Here is a 23,575-nt window from a genome sequence, read left to right on the forward strand (position 1 = left end):
GAGTTCTCACGCCGAGTTCAGTCCCTGCGCAATTTGTCCCTTAGCGCCGTGTGCCAGGGATCTGTGCGGTCCGGGGAAGCGCGTCAGTTGGCGGCTGTGAGTGACATCGTGCCTCTTCTCTTGGTTGGAAGTAAAGCCGCCAACAACATGAAGCAGTGGAAGGAAATCCAGTGTGTCCATATAATGGTATATGGACACACTGATCTGTTTTGCAGTAAATGCCTACTATGTTCTGTGTGCTTTAGCAAAACAAGAATTTCATTGTCCTATCAGGAACACATGACAATAAACTCACTTGAACACAAAATGCTCTCCATAACAAAGTCAGGTGCGTCTTTGTTATTAAAAACGATAACCATTCTTAAAAATCTGTAAATAGCAAAATCTCCAAGAATGCTTATAGTGTTTAATAACATAAAGCAGCAATTGCTCCACATATTTGAAATAAATGTTAACCTATATGGATTCAATTATTTAATAGCTGTAATAAATGTTCACACTTCATTTCCTTTTGATAATCTGTGGTGATTTTTTTTCACAGATTGTTGACATTAGATATTTAAAATATATTTAAAACATTTAAAAATTTGAGGGCAGAAAACATTTGTCTCGGATTAAAGATACCATCAAAATCAATTGTGAAAGCAGAAATATCAGCAAAACAAAGAAGCGAGTTATCAACTTCAGGATGTATGTGGAGTACATGCCCCAATCAGCATGGTGCTGAAGTGGAAAAGGTTGAGCGTTTAAAGTTCTCAAGGCAGCACACCAATGGCACTACTTCCTCAGCAGACTGAGAACATTGAATATATCCCCAATGACTGTTTCAAACCTCTACAGCAGCACCATAAAAAACATACTGTTGGTTTGCATCACAGCTTGGTTTAGGAACATCTCTGCCCAAGACCGCAAGAATTTGCAGACAGTGTAGATGTAGCCGAGTCCATCACACAGACCAAACTCCCCACCATCGGCTATTCACACTGCCTCCACCACGTCAATCCTCCTACTCCCTTCTCCCATTGGGAAAAGGGTATAAAAGCTTGAAAGCACGCACCACCAGACTCAGGAGCTGCATCTTACACTCTGTAATCGGACTTCTTTTAGTTTAGTTGAGAGATAGAGCGTGGAAACAGGCCCTTTGGCCCACCGGTTCCGTGCCGACCAGCTATCCCCGCATATTAACACTATCCTACACACACACACTAGGGACAATTTGTACATTTACCAAGTCAATTAACTTACATACTTGTAGGTCTTTGGAGTGTGGGAGGAAACCGAAGATCTCGGAGAAAACCCACGCAGATCACAGGGAGAACGAACAAACTCCGTACAGACAGCACCCGTTATCCTATTATCAGTGATTACTTGTATCTTATGCATTTTCACTTTGCAGATTTTAGAAAATAAAAGGAATAATGCTCAACCTTTCCCATGCTTATTCAAGGCTATAGCGAATAACAATAATTTTAGTGCAAGATTAAATGAACAATGCGCATTCACCTTGTAAACCAGCAGAGTCAATGCCATTCAAAGATGAAGGATGGATGAATGAATGGAGAGGGAAAAAAAAACTGCAGATGCTGGAAAACATGAAGAAAATAGCTAGATTATGGGATCTGGAAAAGACGCATCTCTTAAGAAACGTTTGGGACAATTGGCAATCAATTGGAATGGGTCTACAAGTCTCCATTGTTCCTTTCTGGGCTGGAGAAACATAAGGGAATTACAAGAACAGAAATATCACCATTAAAATAAACAATGCAATAATCAATCCTGCTGTAAATTTAATTCAACTTTACATCTGAAATAATACCTACCACAATACTAGTTTATCTTTAATTGGAAAATTGTAAACCTTTAATCTCTGTGCTGCATGTTATATTATTTGCAATGCAAAGTTAAATCTGTATTGGATCTATTAAAGTACCATAGTTATGGACTAAATTTATAACTGTACACCAAACATGTAGTGTTAGAATAATTATGCAATGGTACCAACACAATTGCACACAAATTCACTGCGCCTAAATTGACATGAATGGACATTTAGAAATTATATATTCTGATCAAACAATACAAAATCACAATTTACGTTAAAATAAGTCAAAAATTAAAAGTAATTACTTTAGAAGCCGAGTTAATTTTAAAGGTATATTTTGAAAGAATCCAAATTGATAATTATGTAAAATAATTGCAGTATTTGTGGGTTTCATTAGACATAAGAGTATAGCTAAACTTGCTGCAGTACTGTAGTAATTTTGTTCTTTTAAATGCAGATGGTCTCTCTTGCCAAGCAACACCCAAGACCCTTCGACATAATTTGAATTTTAGATCAGTTTTCATATAGTCATTGACAAAACCATTTCTTAATTAAAAGTGCACTTTGGCAAAAGCGTCAATCTCACATTTCTATGATAACTTGTATTAAACTGTGAAATAGCTCTTTTGTTGGGCATATAGAACATACAACTGAATGGGACTAATGAGATTGCTTTCATGGGATCTGCAATGGATTCCAATGGCCTACTCCAGTGTCAGTATAAGATAGATAAAACCCGCACACTCAAAGCTTTTCATTGATGACCGTATTTCTTCCCATCCTCCAACTCGTATTGAGATAGCCAGTCCCATCGCTAACTGGTACATTCAACTAAGCAACCATACAAGATGCCAGTAGGCAGCAGGTTTGGAAGTTTATAAAAGCAATAGTGAAATCAAAATATCTTTCTTGAATATACTGTCAATCCAACGATTAATTGTTAAAATATGAAATATATCAGTAGGATCATTGGGTGGCAAAGAGGGCAGGGGGGACCTCCAATTATCAGCGGACAAATAAAACCCCATCAAATTCAAGTTCCTATTCTTCATTCACAACACACAGCACTGAAAGGAAGAGGGGTTGATGCAGTTAAGGTCAATTGTTTTCTGAATGATTTTCACTTGCATCCGAGATTTGTTTGATTAGCGAACACGGTGAGCATGACGAAGAACATGGTAACAATTCATTGCTTCTACAGGTGCACAACCTTTTATCCGAAAGCCTTGGGACCAGACACTTTTCGTAATTCAGAATTTGTCGGCCTTCGGAATGGAAATTTTTTAGCGTAGATTTTAATGGCTGGCTCAGTGGTAGAGTGCTCGGCTCATATCCGCAAGGTCGCGAGTTTGCGCCTTGATCCCGCCAATTACTCGGTCGCGAGTTTGAGTCTTCAATGTCGTTTTTTCTTGCAGAATAAATGTCTGTATGAAATGCAGTGTAGGAGAGGTGTACTGACTGTGTGGGCAGAACTTTGGAAGTGATTGCCCACCAGTCTAAAAAGCCGCTGTGTCTCCCTGTCCCTGGGATAGCAGGGGGCGATCAAACAGCACAATACCCCCCCCTCCCCCTCCAACTCCAGAGGAATCCTCTCCCCGATGGGCCGCTACGGCGACAATTGGCAGTTTGCCCACAGCCCGAGCTGCGCCCCCTCATCCGCCACCCCAAGAACAAGACGTACCTTGCACACCATCAGCTTCTGCCCCTACGTGTTCCTCTGGAGTTGGAGCGGGGCTGGGCTGGAGTTGCTGCTGGCTGTAGGTCTCTGGGATCTCCGTGCTTGCAGTGGGCCTGGGGGTCAGTGTCCCGTTGGTCCTGACGTCTCCGGCCATCCCCCTGGACTGGAGCTGAGACTGGGAACTGTACCGCCCTTGCCCCCTCTCTCTGCAACTGCAAACAACCCCACTCTCCTGCAAGGGCGGTACAGTTCCCGGAGGATAGCAGGTGGCTGGAGACGTCAGGACCAACAGGAACCCATTCCCCGATGGGCCCCTACGACGCCCCGAGCTGCACCCCGTCATCCGCAACCCAGGTTCCTCTGTAGTTGGACCGGGGCTGGGCTGGGCTGCGGGTCTCTGGGATCTCCGTGCTTGCGGCGGGCCTGGTGGTCGATGTCCAATTGGTCCTGACGTCTCCGGTGACTGCCATTGTATGCTGGCATCGCCGACGTGAAGACAGTGCAAAGCCCCCGCGCCGGTGCAATGGGCGGGGAGCTGGAGAGTGGAGGGAAGGGGTCACACACATGGCCGGGAAGCAGAGGGGTGTAGGTGGGGTGAAACTGAAGGGAGCGACAATCTGCTGCCGCCTGCCTGCCGAGTTAAAAAGTTCCCACGCAAGACTCATGATACACTGTGTATCGCGAGTCTACCGTGGGAACTTTTTAACTCAGCGGGCAGACAGCAGCATATTGTCAATTATTAACCCTCCCGCGCAATATACCCTCACCTTTTCTTTTATGAATGGGGATTTAGTTCCCCTTTCTTCGAGGACCGACCGGAGGTTCTGCTGTCACCTCTGCGGGCCGCCCTCGGTGAACGTTTTCAAGGACCTTTCTTCAAGGACCGAAAAAATGTCCACTATTCGGAGGTTTTCGTTATTTGGATCGTCGGATAAAAGGTTGTGCACCTGTACTTGTACAAGATGGCGTTGAAATACGTTTTCAAACCTGATCTGAAGTTCCCCTCCTTTTGACAATTAGTTTGAAATGATTGTGCTATTCATGATGTGCACCAATAACATTTTAATATGGAATGTTGATAGAAAAACATTACTATAATATTAATACTGCCAAGAAACCAAGATCTATGGACCAGAAATAAGTTTATTTAGATACTGTAGAATTATAACAAAATTTAATGAAGTACATCCATCATGCGGTAAAGTAATACAAAATATAGAAGTCTGAACCAAAATTCAAAACTGGCTCAAGAGCAAGGTTGACAATATTTCACCAATGGACCAGCAGTACTTGCGGACATAGATTTATGGGTGACTCTTTTCCAAAAAAAACTCCATATACAGAGGGGCCAAATATTAGCTACAAACTACACACTATAATTGGGATTTTTGCGCAAAATAACAAACCCCTCAAGGATTGGGGTTAGAGGTATGTACTCTTCGGTTGCCAACTCAGCTCTTTCTCCGTGTGCTAATAGAACGGGCGTAGTGTGCGTCTGAAATCCTGTGATAGTCTTGGGCTTTCCTGCTTGCCCTACAACATCCACAGCCTGCAACAAAAATAAGCCAATAGATTTTTAATGATCCGATTCACCTTTAGATACGTAGTCCTATTCCATTTCCCCCTTAAACCTGTCTAACATTTCCGTTGCTGACAAAAACAAAGGAATAATAATGTTGTTGGAACATTATCCAAATGTAATTTCTTTAAGTTCTAATCTAAAAGGTCGTAATGACTCCTAATTTAATACCTACCATTCAGGCAAATGGTGGGATAGAAAGACAAGATTTGCTATTTTTAAACATTTCATTTGGCAGACATTGAACTTGCAATACACTGAATTGCAAAAACTTGGGATATTGATACTATATAGCTTAACATTCACTACTAAAAACACATATGAAATTAAATTAGATATGAAGGATAGCAGATTGAAATTAACTTAATTGATGGTGGCACCAGCAATGGCTGCCTCGCCAACAGTCTGTCTGTCCCTTCCTTCTTTGTTGTTTGTTTGCATGTGTTAAAGGTATGTTTTAGTGTTCTTCAGCTTGTTTTATGTGTGGGGTGGGGAGGAGTCTGGGGAAACTCTTTTTAATTCCTAACTACGACTGGAATACAATTTTTTTCCGTATCGTATCTCCATCTGCACTGTGGCCTAACATCGAGGAGTTGGCGGCCTTTGCAGGAGACCAACTTCGAGAGTTACACCGCGGGAGTTAGCGGACTTATCATCACGGAGCTCGCGAACCCTGTCGGGGATCAACGTTGGGGCTCCAACCACGGGAGCCTGCGGACTTTAACATCGCAGAACTCACGGTCTCTGGTTAGAGACCGACTTCAGGAGCTCCAAGCCTCAGGAGCGACGCGGGGGCTTTCACCGCCGGCTGCGGAAGCTTCAATCGCCCCGGCTGCGGATGGCTCGACTGCCCCGACCGCGGGAGAATAAAAGAGGAAGATTGGACTTTATTGTCTTCTATCACAGTAAGGAACATGGTGGATGTTCATGTTAATTTTTATGTAGTTGGGGGTCTTGTTGATTTTTTTTAAAGTATGGCTGTATGGTAATTTGAACTTCACTGTACCTTAATTAGTACATGTGACAATAAACTGACTGTGAAACCTTGATTAATATTTGAATGTCCAAATGTTAAAAGGAATTCTCTTTTGAAAGTAACTCTAACCAACACAAGTGCTATTTTGCAACAAAAAAGAATAAATTAAGGAAATACTTAAGTGTTGCTTCTCTGTCCATTCAACCAAATTCTAGCTTCTGTTGGATATTGCCATCATCAACTCATGCCATATATATCGCAGTAATGAAGGACTGTATAAATGTTTAAAATTGGAAGATTTTTTGTATTTCTCATCTAGGCTTTTCGAGATTTTTTTTTACCAATGTTACAGTCCCACACTTATCTTGGCTTCTACTTTCCCAAATGAACACAGATGCAATCGAAGACACAAGATATTTATATGAATAATACAAATGATCTGGACCAATGCACAGGGTCAGCATTCTTGACAAGAGCACAGAACTTAATGCTCTGCAGCATTTGTATTTTTCCTTAAGAGAATCACACCTTTTCTAAGAAAGGGATTCTGAGATAAATGTATATTTAAACAAAGATGACAGCGGTATCTACATTCATACCTGGCCAACACGGACCGACACTGGCAACGGATGAAGCTCTTCATCGAACGTAACTAGCATACGAGGCTGCATTGCAGCAACCAGTCCATAGAGAATATAATGAGACTTCCCAAGAATTACTGTAAATAAAAAAGTATTTTTATTTAAACTTACTAAATTTTCAAACTTTGCAACGTTCCCCAGATTTAAGAATGAACTGATAGTAATTTCAAGGCCACACAAATACCAGAAAATGACAATAACTAACTTCAAATAAAGTCTAGTCTGCCCCATTCAGTTACATTAACATAACCCAGTCTTGCATGATCAATATCATGGAGATCACTATTAACCAGAAATTTAACTGGGCTCGATACATAAATACCACAGCTACAAGGTCAGAAATGAGGTGCTCTGCAGCAAGCACCTGATAAAAACACGTGTTCAGGAGGCACATGTTCGCAGTATGACAGAACACCCTCAATTTGCCTGGATGTGTAGCCCAACAACATTCAGGAAGCTCAATATTATTCAGGACATACTAGCTCAACTTCCTCACCACTGCCTCAGCACCATAGAGTCTGAAGAAGGGTCCTGAGCTAAAACGGTACCTGTCCATTCCCTCCACAGAGACTACCTGACCCGCTGAGTTCCTCCAGCGCAGTTTTTGTGTGTAAGACTGACTGCAAACCAGTTTAATTATTTTATACAACTATTTCATCTTACAGAACTGAAGCACAAGCACTTTTAACAATGGAACAAGTGTTTTCAAAAACAAAATGATGCTGAAAATACTCAGCAGGTCTGGCAGAAACTTTGGGGAAAGAAAATAATGAAAGCCCGTAGGACTTGAAATTCCCAATAATTATTTACTATCAGAATTTGCAATGATACCAGAAATCTGTGATTTATTTTATATTTTCACATCAGTTTGCATTTTTACTGCTTTAGCTGTTGTAGCCTTGTACTCTTCTCCCCTCTTCATATTTAATCTCATCTTTCCAGAGAGCTTCCCTTTTGTTCTGCCCTCCTGCCTTTCTTGTTCGTTAAAATGTATGCACTTTTAGCTATAATTAAAAAGGACATTCACTAAGTACTCAGGTCAGGCAGCATCTCGAGAGAGAAACATGTTTAAGGACAATCATCCTTAATCGGAGCACCAGTTTATTGCTGTTCTCCAGCAGCTGCATTATTTTAAATTATCTTCAATTAATCTCAGTTCTGAGGCCAGGAAAGCGATTACTTTTCTCTCCCTAGATGTTGGTTGTTTCAGATTTCCAACATCTGAATTAACTAGTTTTCTGAATAAGTGCCTTTGCTTAGTTGCAAAAAGCAATGCACTAGGTACTAATCCTTACATTTTCAGGTGCTTAAACTTTATGCAAGCTTATTGTAATTGTAATTGTAATTGTAAATCTTTATTGTCATTTCCTGAGTATTCGCATACTCAGAGGAAACAAAAAAACGTTTCTCAACCAGTGTCCGTTCAGTTTTCGTTACAAGATAAATAGCAATTAAAATTAAAATACAGTCATGAACAATTTAACCCTCTAATCACATTCAATAACATTCAACAGCCGTTCCGACCGGCAGCGGCACAACAGTGGCTCTGCTGCAGTGTGGGGGGTTTGTGCGCGATACTTGGCAGGGGGGAAAGTTCATTTAACAGTCTTATAGCCTGTGGGAAGAAGCTGAGGAGCATCCTGCTGGTTTTGCAGCTGATGCTCCTGTACCTCTTCCCAGATGGGAGGATGGTGAAAAAGTCATGTGATGGGTGGTAAGGGTCTTTGATGATGGAGATGGCTCTGTTGATGCATCTCTTCTTGTATATGTCCAGCAGGAGGGGTAGTGGAGCACCAATAATCCTGCTTACGGTCCTCACTATCCTGTCCAGTTGGTGCCGTTCGTACGCCTTGCAGCTCCCGAACCAGGAAGTGATGCCGTATGTCAGTGTGCTCTCGACAGTCCCCCTGTAAAAAGTCCGTAGATGTGTGGTGGGGAGGCCTGCTTTCTGTAGTCTTCGGAGGGGGTGAAGTCGCTGCTGTTTTTGTGATTACTCTGATTTTAATAGTCCTTAAGTTCTGGTAGCATGTGTAGCAAAATAATTTCTCACTATAATTGGGGAACTGTTTATAATGTTATTATAGATTCTTGGCGAGCTTGTTGCAATAGTTAGAAAGATTGAAAAATAAACTAAAAGCAAAGCACTACAGATATGAGAAAGATATGAGCCAGAAAATCTTGGAAACAAACAGGATCTATGGAGAGAATATAAGTACTGTCAATTTTTTTAAATCAGAAACTTGAAACATAAATGTTCCTCTCTCCAACTTGGAGTACTTCCAGTATTTGCTTATAAATAGAATTGTTGATGGAATTTGTCTGACATCATCATAATTTGTCTTGCATGGACTATTCCTATTTAACACAATGTCCCTAAAAGAATCCTTGTTTAGAATTATCTTATATTTGTTAACTATTGACAGATTCTAGGACCTCTAAAGGTATAGTATGACATTACAAATCATTAATGATATACCAAGTACCAGCACAAAATTTCTACACTTTCCACTTCATTTTCATTATTTTAGTTCTCTTCTGAATTCTAAAAAACTGAAGCAATTGTCAGTCTGGGTTGCAAATCAAATTACTTCGAAGTAATGGCGCAGTGGTGGTGTTGATGCCTAATAGCGCCAGAGACACGGATTTGATCCCGACTACGGGCGCAATCTGTACGGAATTAGTACGTTCTCCCTGTGATGGCGTGGTTTTTCTCCGGTGCTCTGGTTTCCTCCCATACTCCAAAGACATATAGGTTTGTAGGTTGTGTACGAAGAACTGCAGATGCTGGATTACATCGAAGAGTGACGCAAAATGCTGGAGCAACTCAGCGAGTCAGGCAGCATCTCTGGAGAAAAGGGAATAGGTAACGTTTCGGGTTGAGACCCTCCTTCAGACTGTCTGGGGAGAGAGAAACTACGAGGTATGAAAAGGTATAATGAACAAATTAATGAAAGGTATGACAAGAACAAATCAAAGCCGGTACTGATGATCAAGGAAAGGTGGAGCCCACAATGGTTTTTTGTTGGCTGTGGAAAAGGTGATAACGAGGGAATACGAACAGTGAAACAGTGTCTTCCTGCTTAGTTTCACTGTTCGTGTCCCTTTGTTATCACCATCGGTGGCTTTGATTTGTTTTTTTTATATATCTTTCATTAATTTGTTCTTTGAACCTTTGAATACCTCTAGTTTCCCTTTCCCCTGACAGTCTACAGAAGGGTCTCGACCCGAAAGGTCACCTATTCCTGTTCATCAGAGATGCTGTCTGGCACAATGAGTTACTCCAGCATTTTGTGCCTATTTCCAGGTTTGTTAATAAAATGGCTTTGGTAAAATTGTAAATTATCCCTAGTGCATAGGATAGTGCTATTATATGAGATGGTCACTGGTCGGTGCGGATTCTGAGGGCTGAAGGACCTGTTTCCATGATTTATCTCTAAAGGTTAAAAGCCTAAAGTAAAACTTTTCACCAAATTTCCCCACCCTGGCTCAAAGTTAGTCAACTGTCTGCTTCCACTGTAAAGTAACGAAAGGACTGCAGTTTAGTATAATATCATGCTGAATAATATGCAGATAGCCCAAAATTACTTCCTCATGGGAAATTAAACAAATGTACAAATCATTAATCTACAGAAACTCTAGCTGTTAGTAATACGGAATGATGTAAATATATTATTGGTAATAGAAAGTATTATTTTCATTAAGTGTGGTGACTGAAATTAATACAATATTTTTTATTATAAGAAAATTAAAAAAAAAAATTGCCTCACTAATTAATGATGATATCTATCAGGTGAAAACTGAAAGGAGGAATCTGCATCTTTTCAATTCCTCAGCCAGAGCACTTTGCACTCTGAATCCAAGTACACTTAAAAACTGAGGTTTCTGAATAGTAGAGGAATCAGATAAGGGGACAGGAAGAGAAATTCAGTTGATGCCAAAGAATGGAACAAACATAATTTCATTAAATGGCCCATGCCTGCTTCTATTTCAGCAAAATGTCACAGTGAGTTATTTTAGTAGTTGGACCCCTGGCTTCAAAATATCCAGCATTTAGAGGTATTGTTTTATTTAAAGATTTTAAAAGGAAAAGGTTAGCTTTAAAAGGCTTTCTAAGTGTGTAACTCGGACCCAATTTCAACTTCATAGTGCTCCAATTTTACATTCTTTCAATTCTCAGACATCAGAAGATTAGTAATAATTCTGTTAACTACAAGTTATGGAGCTTTACTGAGTAATGTGAAAACTTACTGTTCTTCACATCAAGGAAAGAGACCAGTACAGTGAGAAGACCAGCCACTGCTACTTGGCTCATCAGTTGCCGGTCACTGTGGTATGGACACAGTGTGAGTGTTCCCTTTCCAAGATGAGTCAAACCCTAGTCACAGGAACACAAAACAACATTTTTAATTATTTTAACATCAAAATGCTAAAGATGAACCAGTACAGCAATGACAATGAATCCAATTTCAGCTCTAGCCCCACCAGGCATGTGTCTTTTTTTAAATGCCCATGAATGTAGTGCGGTATCACTGTCTATCAAGTGGACAAGATGGCTACTGCCACTTTTTCCTTCTAGTGAAACAAGTTCCTCCACCTAGTGCTCCAAGTAAGAATTGATCAAATGATCGCAGTTTGAAGTAAAGACCCTAATTTAATGTCCCGGTATTAATTTAATGTCAGACATATTGCCCAAGACAATGTGGGAAAGAATACTCTCTCTGGCAATGATGGTGCATCACTGCCCAGAAACACATTTTGTAGTTTAACCATTTTGTAAAAAATAAAGCACCAGTCTACAAATTAAAATTTTAATTTACGCCAACACATATCTATGGATTTTCACCTGACCACTTCAAACAAAACTCTCCTTTCTTGAAGGTACAAAAATTATTTTCCTTTCACATGTATAAAGCTTCTGCTGTTATGAACTATTATTCATCTGAGGCGTGTCGATGAGCTTGGACAGTGATTCCTTCAAATTTCATAAACAGAGTGCACCAATTGATTATAGTGTCCCAAAACCTGACCTTAGAGGGGAATAGTAACTGAATTGATGACCACCACAATATTTAAAAACTAAATATATTTTGCCATTGATTATAGATTAAAATGTGTGAATTGGTTGACACACAAATTAATTGAGCTGCAAATCAACAGGTAGATTTCAATGTCACTTTAAACCATTCACCACCTTCATTTATAAGCAATTATGAATTACTGACATGAGAACCAGGCACCCACCTGTGCTATTCTAACCATGAAAAGATTATTTGGATCCTTCGCATGGTACTGTGCTAATTGTCTCAGCATGGCAGCCAACCTGGCATTGTTAGTACCTTAAATAGAAAGATAGTCAGGGCAGCAAAATGTACCAAATATAGTCATTCAAAACATTTATACCAGAAAGATTTACAAATCTAAATCACCCATCAGTGATCTTGAGGTAGCAAAGCTCACCAAAGAAAGCTTGCATATACTGAAACTCACAAACTGAAATGAGGTTTTTGAAGTTGACAATAAATAATTCTAAAGGAATGGCAACATTAGGTTCAGATATAATTTGGATCAAGATATTCAAAGCTTCAACGAGTCAAAATAAAAAAGGGAGATAGTTTTTGATGGTTTTAAATAAATAATATTACAATTTAACAGCAGAAATTATCTGTTATTTAAAGCCCGCTCATAGAAAGGAGATATAAAGGAGTAGTTCCATTAGATCACTAATGTAAACTGTTTCCAGGATCAGTCATGCTTGCAGTACTACTCAGCATTCACAACTACTAAAAGGGGACAGATATTCTGGAAAGGCATCTGGGCAAACAACTTAACTCTATTACAACACGTTACGTATGACCCACCACATATGGATCGCGCAAGATATGAAATGCAAGTCAAATTAAAATTGAATGTCGGGGAAAGATTTGAGGAGTGCCTGTATTAACAGTGGCTATTAATTTTGAAAACATCACTTATTTCTATATAAGGCTCTAAACTACAACATTTGAATCCTCAGGTCTCAAAATTAGTTGGTCCCAAAATGAACAAATAAAGGACATATATCCCCACTCAGGATTAAAGAACCGTCCACAAGGCAAAGTACACAATGCATTAAGAAGAAGATGGCCACCTTAAGGTTTCAACTAATGGGAAAAACACATTACAGTGCAGCACAGGTACAGGCCTTTCAGCCCACAATGTTTGTGCTGCACATGAAAAATTGCTTTCCCCTGCATGCACGTGATCTATAATCCTCTATTCCCCACATATCTATGTGCCTATCTAAACGCCTTTTACAAATATATAAAGAGTAAAACGATGCAAGAAAGGAAATTGGACCGCTGGAAAACGACGTTGGAGAAGTAGTAATGTGGAACAATGAAATGGTGGTTGAACTGAACGAGTTTGGTCTTGCATTGGTCTTCACAGTGGAAGACACCAATGTGCCAGAAATTCAAGTGAATGAGGGAGCGGAAGCAAGCGCAGTCATGATTACAGAGGAGAAGGTGTTTGGAAACAGTCTAAAAGTGGCTAAATCACCTGGACCAGATGTTTTGAAATATATAGCTGCAGAGATTGTGGAGGCATTAGTAGTGATCTTTCAAGAATCACAAGAAGCAGGCATGGTTTCAGAGCATTGAAAAATCACAATTGTGACTCCAACGATTAAGGAGCAAGTGAGGCAAAAGAAAGAAAATTATAAGCCAGTTAGTCTGACTTCAGTGGTTGGTAAGATTTGAGACTATTATTATCGGGGTACTTGGAAACACATGTTAAAATAGGCTAAATTCAGCATGGTTTTGTTAAGAGGAGATCTTGCCCTGCTGGAAGTATTTTTTGGGGAAGTAACAAGCAGGATAGACAAAGGAGAGAGTTGGTGTACGTTGTTTACTTGAATTTTCAGGTCTTTGACATGAGGCTGCGAAACAGGATGGAGCCCATGATATTAGAGGCAAGATAGTAGCATGGTTAGAAGATTGGCTGATTGGTGGAAGGAAAGATTAGGAATTAAGGGGCCTTTTCTGGTTGGCTGCTAGTGACTAGTGGTGTTCTGTACAGCTGACTAGTTGGGTCCGCTACTTTTCACATTATATGTTAATGATCAGGATGAGGGAATTGATGGCTTTGTAATCAAGTTTTGGGATGATATGAAGATAGGTGGAGGGGCAAGTAGTGTTGAGGAAACAGGGTGATTGCAGAAGTATTTCGACAGGTTGGGAAAGTGGACAAAAGTGGCAAATGAAATGCTGCGTAGCAAAGTGTACAGTCATGCACTTTGGTAGATGGAATAGAGGCGTAGACTACTTTCTAAATCGGGAGACTTTTCAGAAATTGGAGGTGCAAAGGGACTTGGGAGTGCTGGTGCAGAATTCCCAAAAGGTTAATTTGCAGGTTAAGCTAGCGCTAAGGAAGGCAGCATTTACTTCAAGGGGACTAGAATAGAAAAAAGCAAGGATGTAATGCTGAGGCTTTATCACATGAGATCACATTTGGAATATTGTGAGCAGTTTTGAGCCCCATATTTGAGGATGGATGCGCTGGCTTTGGAGAGGGTCCAGAGGAGGTTTCCAAGAATGAAACTGGGGATGATTGGGTTAATGTACGATGAGTGTTTGATGGCACTTGGCCTGTACTCACTGGAAATTAGATGGATAAGGAGACGGAAACCATTGACAACTAGCGAATAATGAAAGGCCTAGAAATAGTGGATGTGGAAAGGGCATTTCCAGTAATGAGAGAGCCCAAGATCAGAGGGCACAGCCTCAGAATGAAAGAAAGTACATTTAGAAAGGAGATGAGGAGGAATTTCTTTAGCCAGAGGGTGGTGAATCTGTGGAATTCATTGTCACAGATGTCTGTGGAGGCCAAGAGTATTATAAAGGCAGAGAATGATAGGTTCTGGATTAGGAAGGGCATCAAAGGTTATGGGAGAAGGCAGGAGAGTGGGATTGAGAGGGAAAAATATTGAAGACATGGTTGATTGGTGGAATGGCTGAAAGGCCTAATTCTACTCCCACGTCTTATGATCTAAATGTCACCAATGTATCTGCCTCCATCCCTGGCAGCACATTCCAGGCACTCAATGATCACTGTGAAATACCTGTTCCACAAAACCCTTTTAAACTTCAATAAAAAACACATGGTGCTGAAGTAACATTAGTAGGTCAGACAGGATCTCTAGAAGACACGGATAGACAATGTTTCGAGTCGGGACCCTTCTTCAGACCGATTGTACTAGTAGGGAGAAAGCTAGCAAAGGTGGGGGTGGGACAACGCCTGGCACGTGCTAGGTGAGGAGGATCTTTGATTGGCAAATGGATAGACAAAGTCTGGAGATATAAACCATATGGGGAGGGAAGGCAGGATAGTACATGACGGGGTGGGGCGGCAAAGTGTTACCTACATTTGGATTACAGTGCATTCAGAAAGTATTCAGACCCCTTCACTTCTTCACATTTTGTTACATTACAGCCTTATTCTAAAATTGATTAATCTACACACAATACCTCATAATGAAAAAGCAAAAACAGGTGTTTAGAAAATTTTGCAAAGTAATTAAAACCAAATAACTGAAACATCATATTTACATAGATATTCAGACCCTTTACTCATATGTTGAGGCATCTTTGGCAGCGATTACAGCCTCAAGTCTTCTTGGGTATGACGCTACAAGCTTGGCACACCTGTATTTGGGCAATATCTCCCATTCTTCTCTGCAGATCCTCTCAAGCTCTGTCAGGGTGGATGGGGAGCGTCGATGCACAGCTATTTTCAGGCCCCTCCAGAGATGTTAGATCGGATTCAAGTCCGGGCTCTGGATGGGCCACTCAAGGCCATTCACAAACCTGTCACAAAGCCACTCCTGTGTTGTCTTGGCTGTCTGCTTAGGGTCGTTGTCCTGTTGGAAGGTGAACCTCCGCCACAGTCTGAGGTCCAGAACGTTCTGGAGCAGGTTTTCATCAAGGATCTCTCTGTACTTTGCTCCATTCATCTTTCTCACGATCCTGACTAGTCTCCCAGTTCCTGCCGCTGAAAAACATCACCACAGCATGATGCTGCCACCACCATGCTTCACCGTAGGTATGGCATTGGCCAGGTGATGAGCGGTGGCATTCAGGCCAAAGAGTTCAATCTTGGTTTCATCAGACCAGAGAATCTTATTTCTCTTGGTCCGAGTCCTTTAGGTGCCTTTTGGCAAACTCCAAGTGGGTTGTCATGTGCCTTTACTGAAGAGTGGCTTCCGTCTGGCCACTTTACCATAAATGCCTGATCCGTACAGAAGTTTCTCCCATCTCCACAGAACTCCGTCAGAGTGACCATCGGGTTCTTGGTCACCTCCCTGACCTAGGCCCTTCTCCCCTGATTGCTCAGTTTGGCCGGGCGGCCAGCTCTATGAAGAGTCCTGGTGGTTCCAAAGTTCTTCCATTTAAGAATGACGGAGGCCACTGTGCTCTTCTGGACCTGCAATGCTGCAGAAATAGTTTTATACCCTTCCCCAGATCTGTGTCTCGGCACAATCCTGTCCCATAGGTCTACGGACAATTCCTTTGTCTTCATGGCTTGGTTTTTGCTCTGACATGCACTGTCAACTGTGGGACCTTATATAGACAGGTGTGCGCCTTTCCAAATCATGTCCAATTAATTTAATTGACCATTGATGGACTCCAATCAACTTGAAGAAACGTCTCAAGGATAATCAATGGAGATAGGATGAACCCAAGCTCAATTGTGAGCGTCTTAGCAACGAGTCTGAATACTTATGTAACTGTGATATTTCAGTCATTTCTTTTTAATTAATTTGCAAAAATTTCAAAACATCTGTTTTCACTTTTTTAATTATGGGGTATTGTGATAAAAAAAAGAATTTAATCCATTTTAAAATAAGGCTGTAACGTAACAAAATGTGGAAAAAGTGAAGGGGTCTGAATACTTTTTGAATGAACTGTATCTTTAATATTATCTGCCAGAGCTCTCTCCTGCCCCCCTTTTTGCCTTCCTGATTTCCTTCTTTAGCTTGCTCCTCAGTTCCCAAAACTCGTCCATACGATTCACTTGATCCCAGCTGCCTATACCCGTCTCAAGCTTCTTCCCTATTCTTGACCAGGCTAAATTTTGCTCTTCATCCAAGCTACCTTACGCCCACCTACCTCGGCCTTCATTCTAAAAGGAACATTGCATGTCCTCAACTCTTGTCAGCAGACTTTTAAAAGCATCCCACTTTCCAGATGTCCCTTTCCCTGCTCCTGCTCCAAACAACTTGAGCGAGTTCCAAAGTTGGCCATGCCCCAATTTAACATTGTTACTCACAGGCCCACCTTGTCTTTATCTACAACTATGTTAAAGCTAATAGAACAGTGGTCATTGGTCCCAAAAGGCTCATCCATGAGCACATCAACCACTTTCCATTCCCAATTTCCTAAGACTAGATCAAGCATTGCCCTCTCCAGTGTAGGGGCCTCAACATATTGCCTGAGGAAACTTTCCTGAACACATCTGATAAATTCTGCCACGTCTAAACCTTTTGCACTATGACAGTTCCAGTCAATATTGGGGAAAGTTAAAATCCTTTACTATGACAACATTAATCCTGCAGCTGCTGGACATCTCCTGGTTTATTTGCTCATCTTATTCACATTGACTAATTAAGAGCCTGTAGTACACTCCCAACAAGGTGATCAACCCCTTTTTATTTCTCAGCTGAAGTCATCTCGGATTATTGCTGTGGTATTCTTCTTAATCAATAAAGTAACACTACCTCCTCTTTTACCCCCCCCCTCCCTCTATTTCTCCTGCAGCATCTGTACCCTGGAACATGAAGCTGCCAGTCCTGTTCCTCTCTGAACCAAGTTTCTGTAATGTCCAAAGCATCCCAGTCGCACATACCTACCCTCTCCCAGACTTGATCTGCCTTACCTGTCAGAGCTCTTGCATTAACGCAAGTGCAATTTAAACCAGCATTACTTCCTCACTGCCTGCAATACTCCTGCCTAATCTGTCCAATAAACTTTCTTTCATCACCATTCATACAAAATTCTATCCTCTCACCTGCCTTGGTCCCCCATCCCCTCCCTATCCAGCCAATCTAGTTTAGATAGTATAGAACCAGATAATAAGCATACATTCTGTTTAGAACATTGATAGTATAGAATCAGATTTTCACTCACTTAAATTATTCTGCTCACCTCAACACATAAGCATGCAGTTTTGTGATATAGCAGCTTACCATTAAGCTATCTGAAGTCATACATGGCATATTCCTACTATTTCCACCAATGAACTGTTTTAGTTGTAGCAACATTATTGTACATTACTTACCACTTCCAACCATTCCCATTGCAAAGATAGAATTATGAGAAACCTCTGCATCAGCATCATGAGAGAACTTGCTTAGAGTGTCCAGTATACTCAACCGTGGATTAGAGACGGAAATCAATGCAAGCGCCAATGGTACAGCACGTCTTAAAGTAGGTTCGCCATACCGTAACTACAGATAAACAGTGTCAGAAAAACATACACAATGATTGTGCTCTGTCCAGTTTTAGCATTAACTTACTTTACAATTATGGTGGCTTACTATAAGTATAGTTCATAGAGTTAAATATATTAACCAAGTTACTTGGAGGCAGATGAGATTAATTTGGCATCATGTTCACACAACATTGTAGGCTGAAGGGTTGAGTCCTGAGGTGTATACACAATAATTCAAATTCAGCCTAATCAAGTTTTATAAAGCTGCAATGAGCAGTGTGCAAGAGATGGGAATAGAGTGACAAAAGACACAAAATGCTGGAGTATTGCAGCAGGACAGGCAGCATCTCTGGAAAGAAGGAATGGGTGACGTTTCGGGTCGAAACCCTTCTTCAGACTGATGTCAGGGGAGGGGGCGGGACAAAGATAGAATGTAGTTGGAGACAGTACGATTGGTGGGAGAACTGGGAAGTGATGGAGAGAGAAAACAAGAGCTATCTAAAATTAGATAAGTCAATGTTCATACCGCTGGGATGTAAACTACCCAAGCGAAATATGAGGTGCTGTTCCTCCAATTTGCGCTGGGCCTCACTCTGACAATGGAGGAGGCCCAGGACAGAAAGGTCAGATTGGGAACGGGAGGGGGAGGGGGGTTGAAGTGCTGAGCTACCGGGAGATCAGGTAGGTTAAGACGGACTGAGCGGAGGTGTTCAGCGAAACGATCGTCAAGGTCTCGCCGATGTAGAGACGTTGACACCTGGAATAGCAGATACAGTAGATGAGGTTGGAGGAGGTGCAAGTGAACCTCTGCCTCACTTGGAAAGACGGTTTGGGTTCTTGGATGAAGTCGAGGGGGGAGGTAAAGGGACAGGTGTTGCGTTTCCTGCGGTTGCAGGGAAAAGTGGGGAAGGGGTGGTTTGGGTTGGACCAGTGTTTTTTTTTGACCAGCAATTAATTGAGCGAGTGTGTCTAAATTCCATCTTCGTTCAGGAAACCTGGTTCTGCTAGTCAATTATAATGGTAAAAGTGCAAGCCCATGACTTTTGATTCGTAAGGGCGTCTGGGGTTATGGGGCGAAGACAGGAGAATGGAGTTGAGAGGGAACGATAGATCAGTCATGATTGAATGGCAGAGTGGACTTGATGGGCCAAATGGCGTAGTCCTGGAATTTGTTAAAATACCACCTGTCTCAACAATTAAGGCAACAAGCCTTAGAACAACTATGAAATTCCATTTGATAATTGAAGGAGTGTTTCTCCATATCTCTCCTCATTAATTAACTTAAGATACGGTTTTAAAACGACATTTTCAAAATGAAAGGTAAAATTCTAAATCTGCATTTATTAAATTTAGCATGGAACTTACGAGGTGTCCAAATGTGCGCAAAGCCATTTCTGCTCCAATCTCTTCGCCCATGGCAATTAAAGCAATACCAAGTACTGCTACCCCCTTAAAAATAATTACAAAACATTTGTACATGGTTGTTACAATGTAGCTCTTCAAATGTAATCTACCTGCATAATTTCCAAATACTTTTCATGTAATTATTATTATTATTATTATTATTATATGCAATCAAATCTAAAAAATATTTTAAATGAACCTTAATTAGAAAATATTCATTTTTGATACATATATTCCTGAACTAGTTTTAAGTTGGAAATGCATAATTTACAGCTGTAATTCCAATCCTAGCTGCTAATGAACTGCAAGAGCTGCTTAAGACATTTCTTTATCTGTTGCATGAGGTTGTCTCGCATTTCAGGTCAACTCATAGGGTACAAAAACGCAAAAAGATTCTTAAAAATTAACCACAAATCAATTTGCAGATTTTCCAGTCATCAACTTCACCAAAAATAAAACGACCCATTTCATTCATAAAGAACTTTTGAATAAATAGTTAAAAACAAACGTGCCTATTCCAATATAAGTAGTTAACATCTCATCCTATCTCCACATTACCCAAATTCTATGTTTAAAAAAAAAGAACTAAAATGGAAACATTTAGCAATTTTCAATTTCAACACAATGGTTGACTTTCATGGTAGAATTACATCATCCAATGGCAATATTAACCATAAGATATTGATTACAGCAACATTTCCAATTAAATTGCTTCTATGCGAATTAGCACACACATAATACCTGATGTGCTCCCATATCTGCAGCATTTTCTTTTTTATCCTTATCTTTGTCTTTCTTTTTGTCTTTATCATCATCTTTCTCCTTTATATCAAAATGTTCGCTGCAAATGTGAAGTAACTGCTGGACTTTCAGTACATTACCAGAACCTGTGAGTGCAACAAGGGAAATTCATAATATGACCACAAATTGTTTTGAATATAGCTTTTAAATTTCCTCCCCTACTGTAATCTTCCTACATGCATCTTTTTTTTACAACATAGCAGGCATGCGGCGCTTAGCTTTGGTTGATTGTCAAGAATTCTTAAGCTTAAGTATGGGATTGGGTAACTCAGTCAATATTGAAGATTATATTATTGTAAGTGTAACAGTGGATGCATAATCATCTGCAGTATGCACCAGTAAGTAATTTTTCTTTTTGAAACAAATGGTACTGAATTTATCTTGTCAATACTGCCCATCTGGTATTACTGGGTTATTAGTGTCATGTGCATAATAATACAGTGAATACCACACACAAGTACAATCAAGCCATTCACAAGTACAACAGATAAAGAAAGGAGAAAAATACATGAGTGCAGGATATAGTGTCACATCTCCACAGTATGACTAGTAAGATTAGTAAATAGGGATTAGTAAGTATGCAGATGATGCTAAGATAGGTGGTGTTGTGGATAATTAAGTAGATTTTCAAAGTCTACAGAGAGATTTAGACCATTTGGAAGAGTGGGCTGAAAGATGGCAGATGGAGTTTAATGCTGATAAGTGTGAGGTGCTACATCTTGGCAGGACAAATCAAAATAGGACGTACATGGTAAATGGTAGCGAATTGAGGAATGCAGGTGAACAGAGGGATCTGGGAATAACTGTGCATAGTTCCCTGAAGGTGGAATCTCATGTAGATAGGGTGGTAAAGAAAGCTTTTGGTATGCTGGCCTTTATAAATGAGAGCATTGAGCATAGAAGTTGGGATGTAATGTTAAAATTTACAAGGCATTGGTGAGGTCAATTCTGGAGTATGGTATACAATTTTGGTCGCCAAATTATAGGAAAGATGTCAACAAAATAGAGAGAGTACCGAGGTGATTTACTAGAATGTTGCCTGGGTTTCAGCAACTAAGTTACAGAGAAAGGTTGAACAAGTTAGGTCTTTATTCTTTGGAGCGCAGAAGGTTAAGGGGGGACTAGATAGAGGTCTTTAAAATGAGGAGAGGGATAGACAGAGTTGACGTGGATAAGCTTTTTCCATTGAGAGTAGGGAAGATTCAAACAAGAGGACATGATTTGAGAATTAAGGGACAAAAGTTTAGGGGTAACATGAGGAGGAACTTCTTTACTCAGAGAGTGGTAGCTGTGTGGAATGAGCTTCCAGTGGAAGTGGTGGAGGCAGGTTCGATTTTATTATTTAAAAATAAATTGGATAGTTATATGGACGGGAAAGGAATGGATGGTTATGATCTGAGCGCAGGTAGTTGGACAACAGCCGCAACGTAATAGGTTGGGAGATCAGGGCTACATCCTTAGCTAACAAGAGGGCTGTTCAGTAGTCTAACACAAGGGTGGCACGGCAGTAGAGTTGCTGCCTTACAGAGAGCGCCGCGCTGGAGACCCGTGTTTGATCCCAACTACGGATGCTGTCTGGACGGAATTTGTACGTTCTCCTGGTGACCTCCGTGGGTTTTCCCCGAGATCATACCCACACTCCAAAGATGTTCAGGTATGTAGGATAGTGTTAATATGCGGGGATCGCTGGTCAGCGCGGACACGGTGGGCCGAAGGGCCTGTTTCCACGCTGCATCTCAAAAATAAACTATAAACTAAACCAGGATGGAGGCTGTTCCTGAATCTGGTGGTGCATGCTTTCGTATCTTCTGCCGGACAGGAGAGGGGAGAAGAGGGAATGACCGAGGTATGAATGGTCCTTGATTAATTCCGCTGCTTTATTTAGGCAGCATGAGGTTGAAGGCGATGCAGGCTGGTTTGTGTGATGGACTAGGCCACATCCACAAACTGTGGATTGTGCAGAGCTGTTGCCTGGCAGCAGAGTAGGAATATGGGTTACCACTGTTGGATTCTTGCCTTGCTGGTTCAATATTCTACAAGCAGAAAGTTGGCTAGCACCCAACACTTAAACATTAGAGATGGTGGTGATGGTAAGGCACAAAACTATACTTTCCTACATTAGCCTATACTTTCTGACCCAGGGTATTAACTGGAAGGCTTCAATGGGAAATGTGGGTTATCATTCCCAGGGTAGTAGTGGATATTTAACTGTGGCTATTGGATGAGCAAGGAGGTCTTGATGCGATCACCTCCGCTCCGTCTCTTTAGGCCCAAAGCCTTGTCGGTAGCTGGGACCGGGAGCCCACCCAAACGCACGTTGGCCGACGGGTCCGGGAATCCACCCGAAGGCTCGTCGGTTGGCAGGACCACTGGGCGCTGGAGACATCCGCTGGGCTAGGGCCGTGGTAATGCCTCCAGCGTCTTCTGCAGGTTGGCCCCCGGGAGACAAAAATGTCCGGGTGAGGAGAGGGACACTGGTTCGCTGGAACGGCTCCATTACATCCAGCGTGCAGGCCAACCGCACTTTGAATAATGGCACCAAAAATGGTGGTGCCAGCATGTGTAATATGTGCAAAGAGAATTTCACTAGGTAGTTGCACATGTGACAAATAAAACACCACTGAATTATAGAGCCTTGACTTTAGCGGGATCATTGTGGATTACAATCTTTCTTTCCATGAGTAAAAGGATGCAAGTTGCTTGATCCTTTTTGGAACTAAAATGGATTGTTTGCATCTTGCACAAGGAAGGAGTTCCAATCCAGGAAGACCTGCTGATATTACGAGTGAGTCAGCATAGTTAATCCAGTCTAGTGTCTCGACAATAATGACAGTGTTTGGGTGAATCCTGCAAGATTACAGTTAATTACACTAACAATTAAATAAACAGGATTGATATGCAAGGAAACCTCAATTTTATAATGCTATAAGGAAGTTAATACTGCAAAATTACAAAAAGAAACACAAAGAAAAAACACAAATGCAGAAAGTCCAATTGAGGCACATGATGCTTGATCAACTTTTTAAAAGGGCAAAGATCTGTTCATGGTACTACACATGGTTAGAGTTGTAAAAACATACTAAATAAGTTTATTCTATTCTTGCTAAATGAATCTATATTCTGCCTAAAAACGTTGAAAATACATTAACCAAGAACAGACTTCAATTTAAAAGATTGTTATAAAACATAAAATTGGTTGCATTTGCCA

General features: G+C 41.0%; 1 protein-coding gene across 1 annotated transcript in view; it reads right to left on the reverse strand.

The window, feature by feature from the left end:
• Positions 1–4,625: 4,625 nt before the first annotated feature.
• Positions 4,626–23,575, reverse strand: part of psmd2 (proteasome 26S subunit ubiquitin receptor, non-ATPase 2) — a 63,045-nt gene continuing 44,095 nt past the window's right edge. The window contains exons 15-21 of the mRNA XM_055645373.1: positions 20,308–20,453; positions 19,528–19,611; positions 18,010–18,178; positions 11,938–12,032; positions 10,945–11,071; positions 6,655–6,773; positions 4,626–5,049 (exon numbers count right to left, since the gene is read on the reverse strand). Of these exons, the coding sequence (XP_055501348.1) occupies positions 4,867–5,049; positions 6,655–6,773; positions 10,945–11,071; positions 11,938–12,032; positions 18,010–18,178; positions 19,528–19,611; positions 20,308–20,453 (923 nt within the window). The 3' untranslated portion in view covers positions 4,626–4,866. The remainder of the gene's footprint in view (positions 5,050–6,654; positions 6,774–10,944; positions 11,072–11,937; positions 12,033–18,009; positions 18,179–19,527; positions 19,612–20,307; positions 20,454–23,575) is intronic.

Source organism: Leucoraja erinacea, chromosome 14, assembly GCF_028641065.1.
Source record: "Leucoraja erinacea ecotype New England chromosome 14, Leri_hhj_1, whole genome shotgun sequence".
Lineage (NCBI taxonomy): Eukaryota > Metazoa > Chordata > Chondrichthyes > Rajiformes > Rajidae > Leucoraja > Leucoraja erinaceus.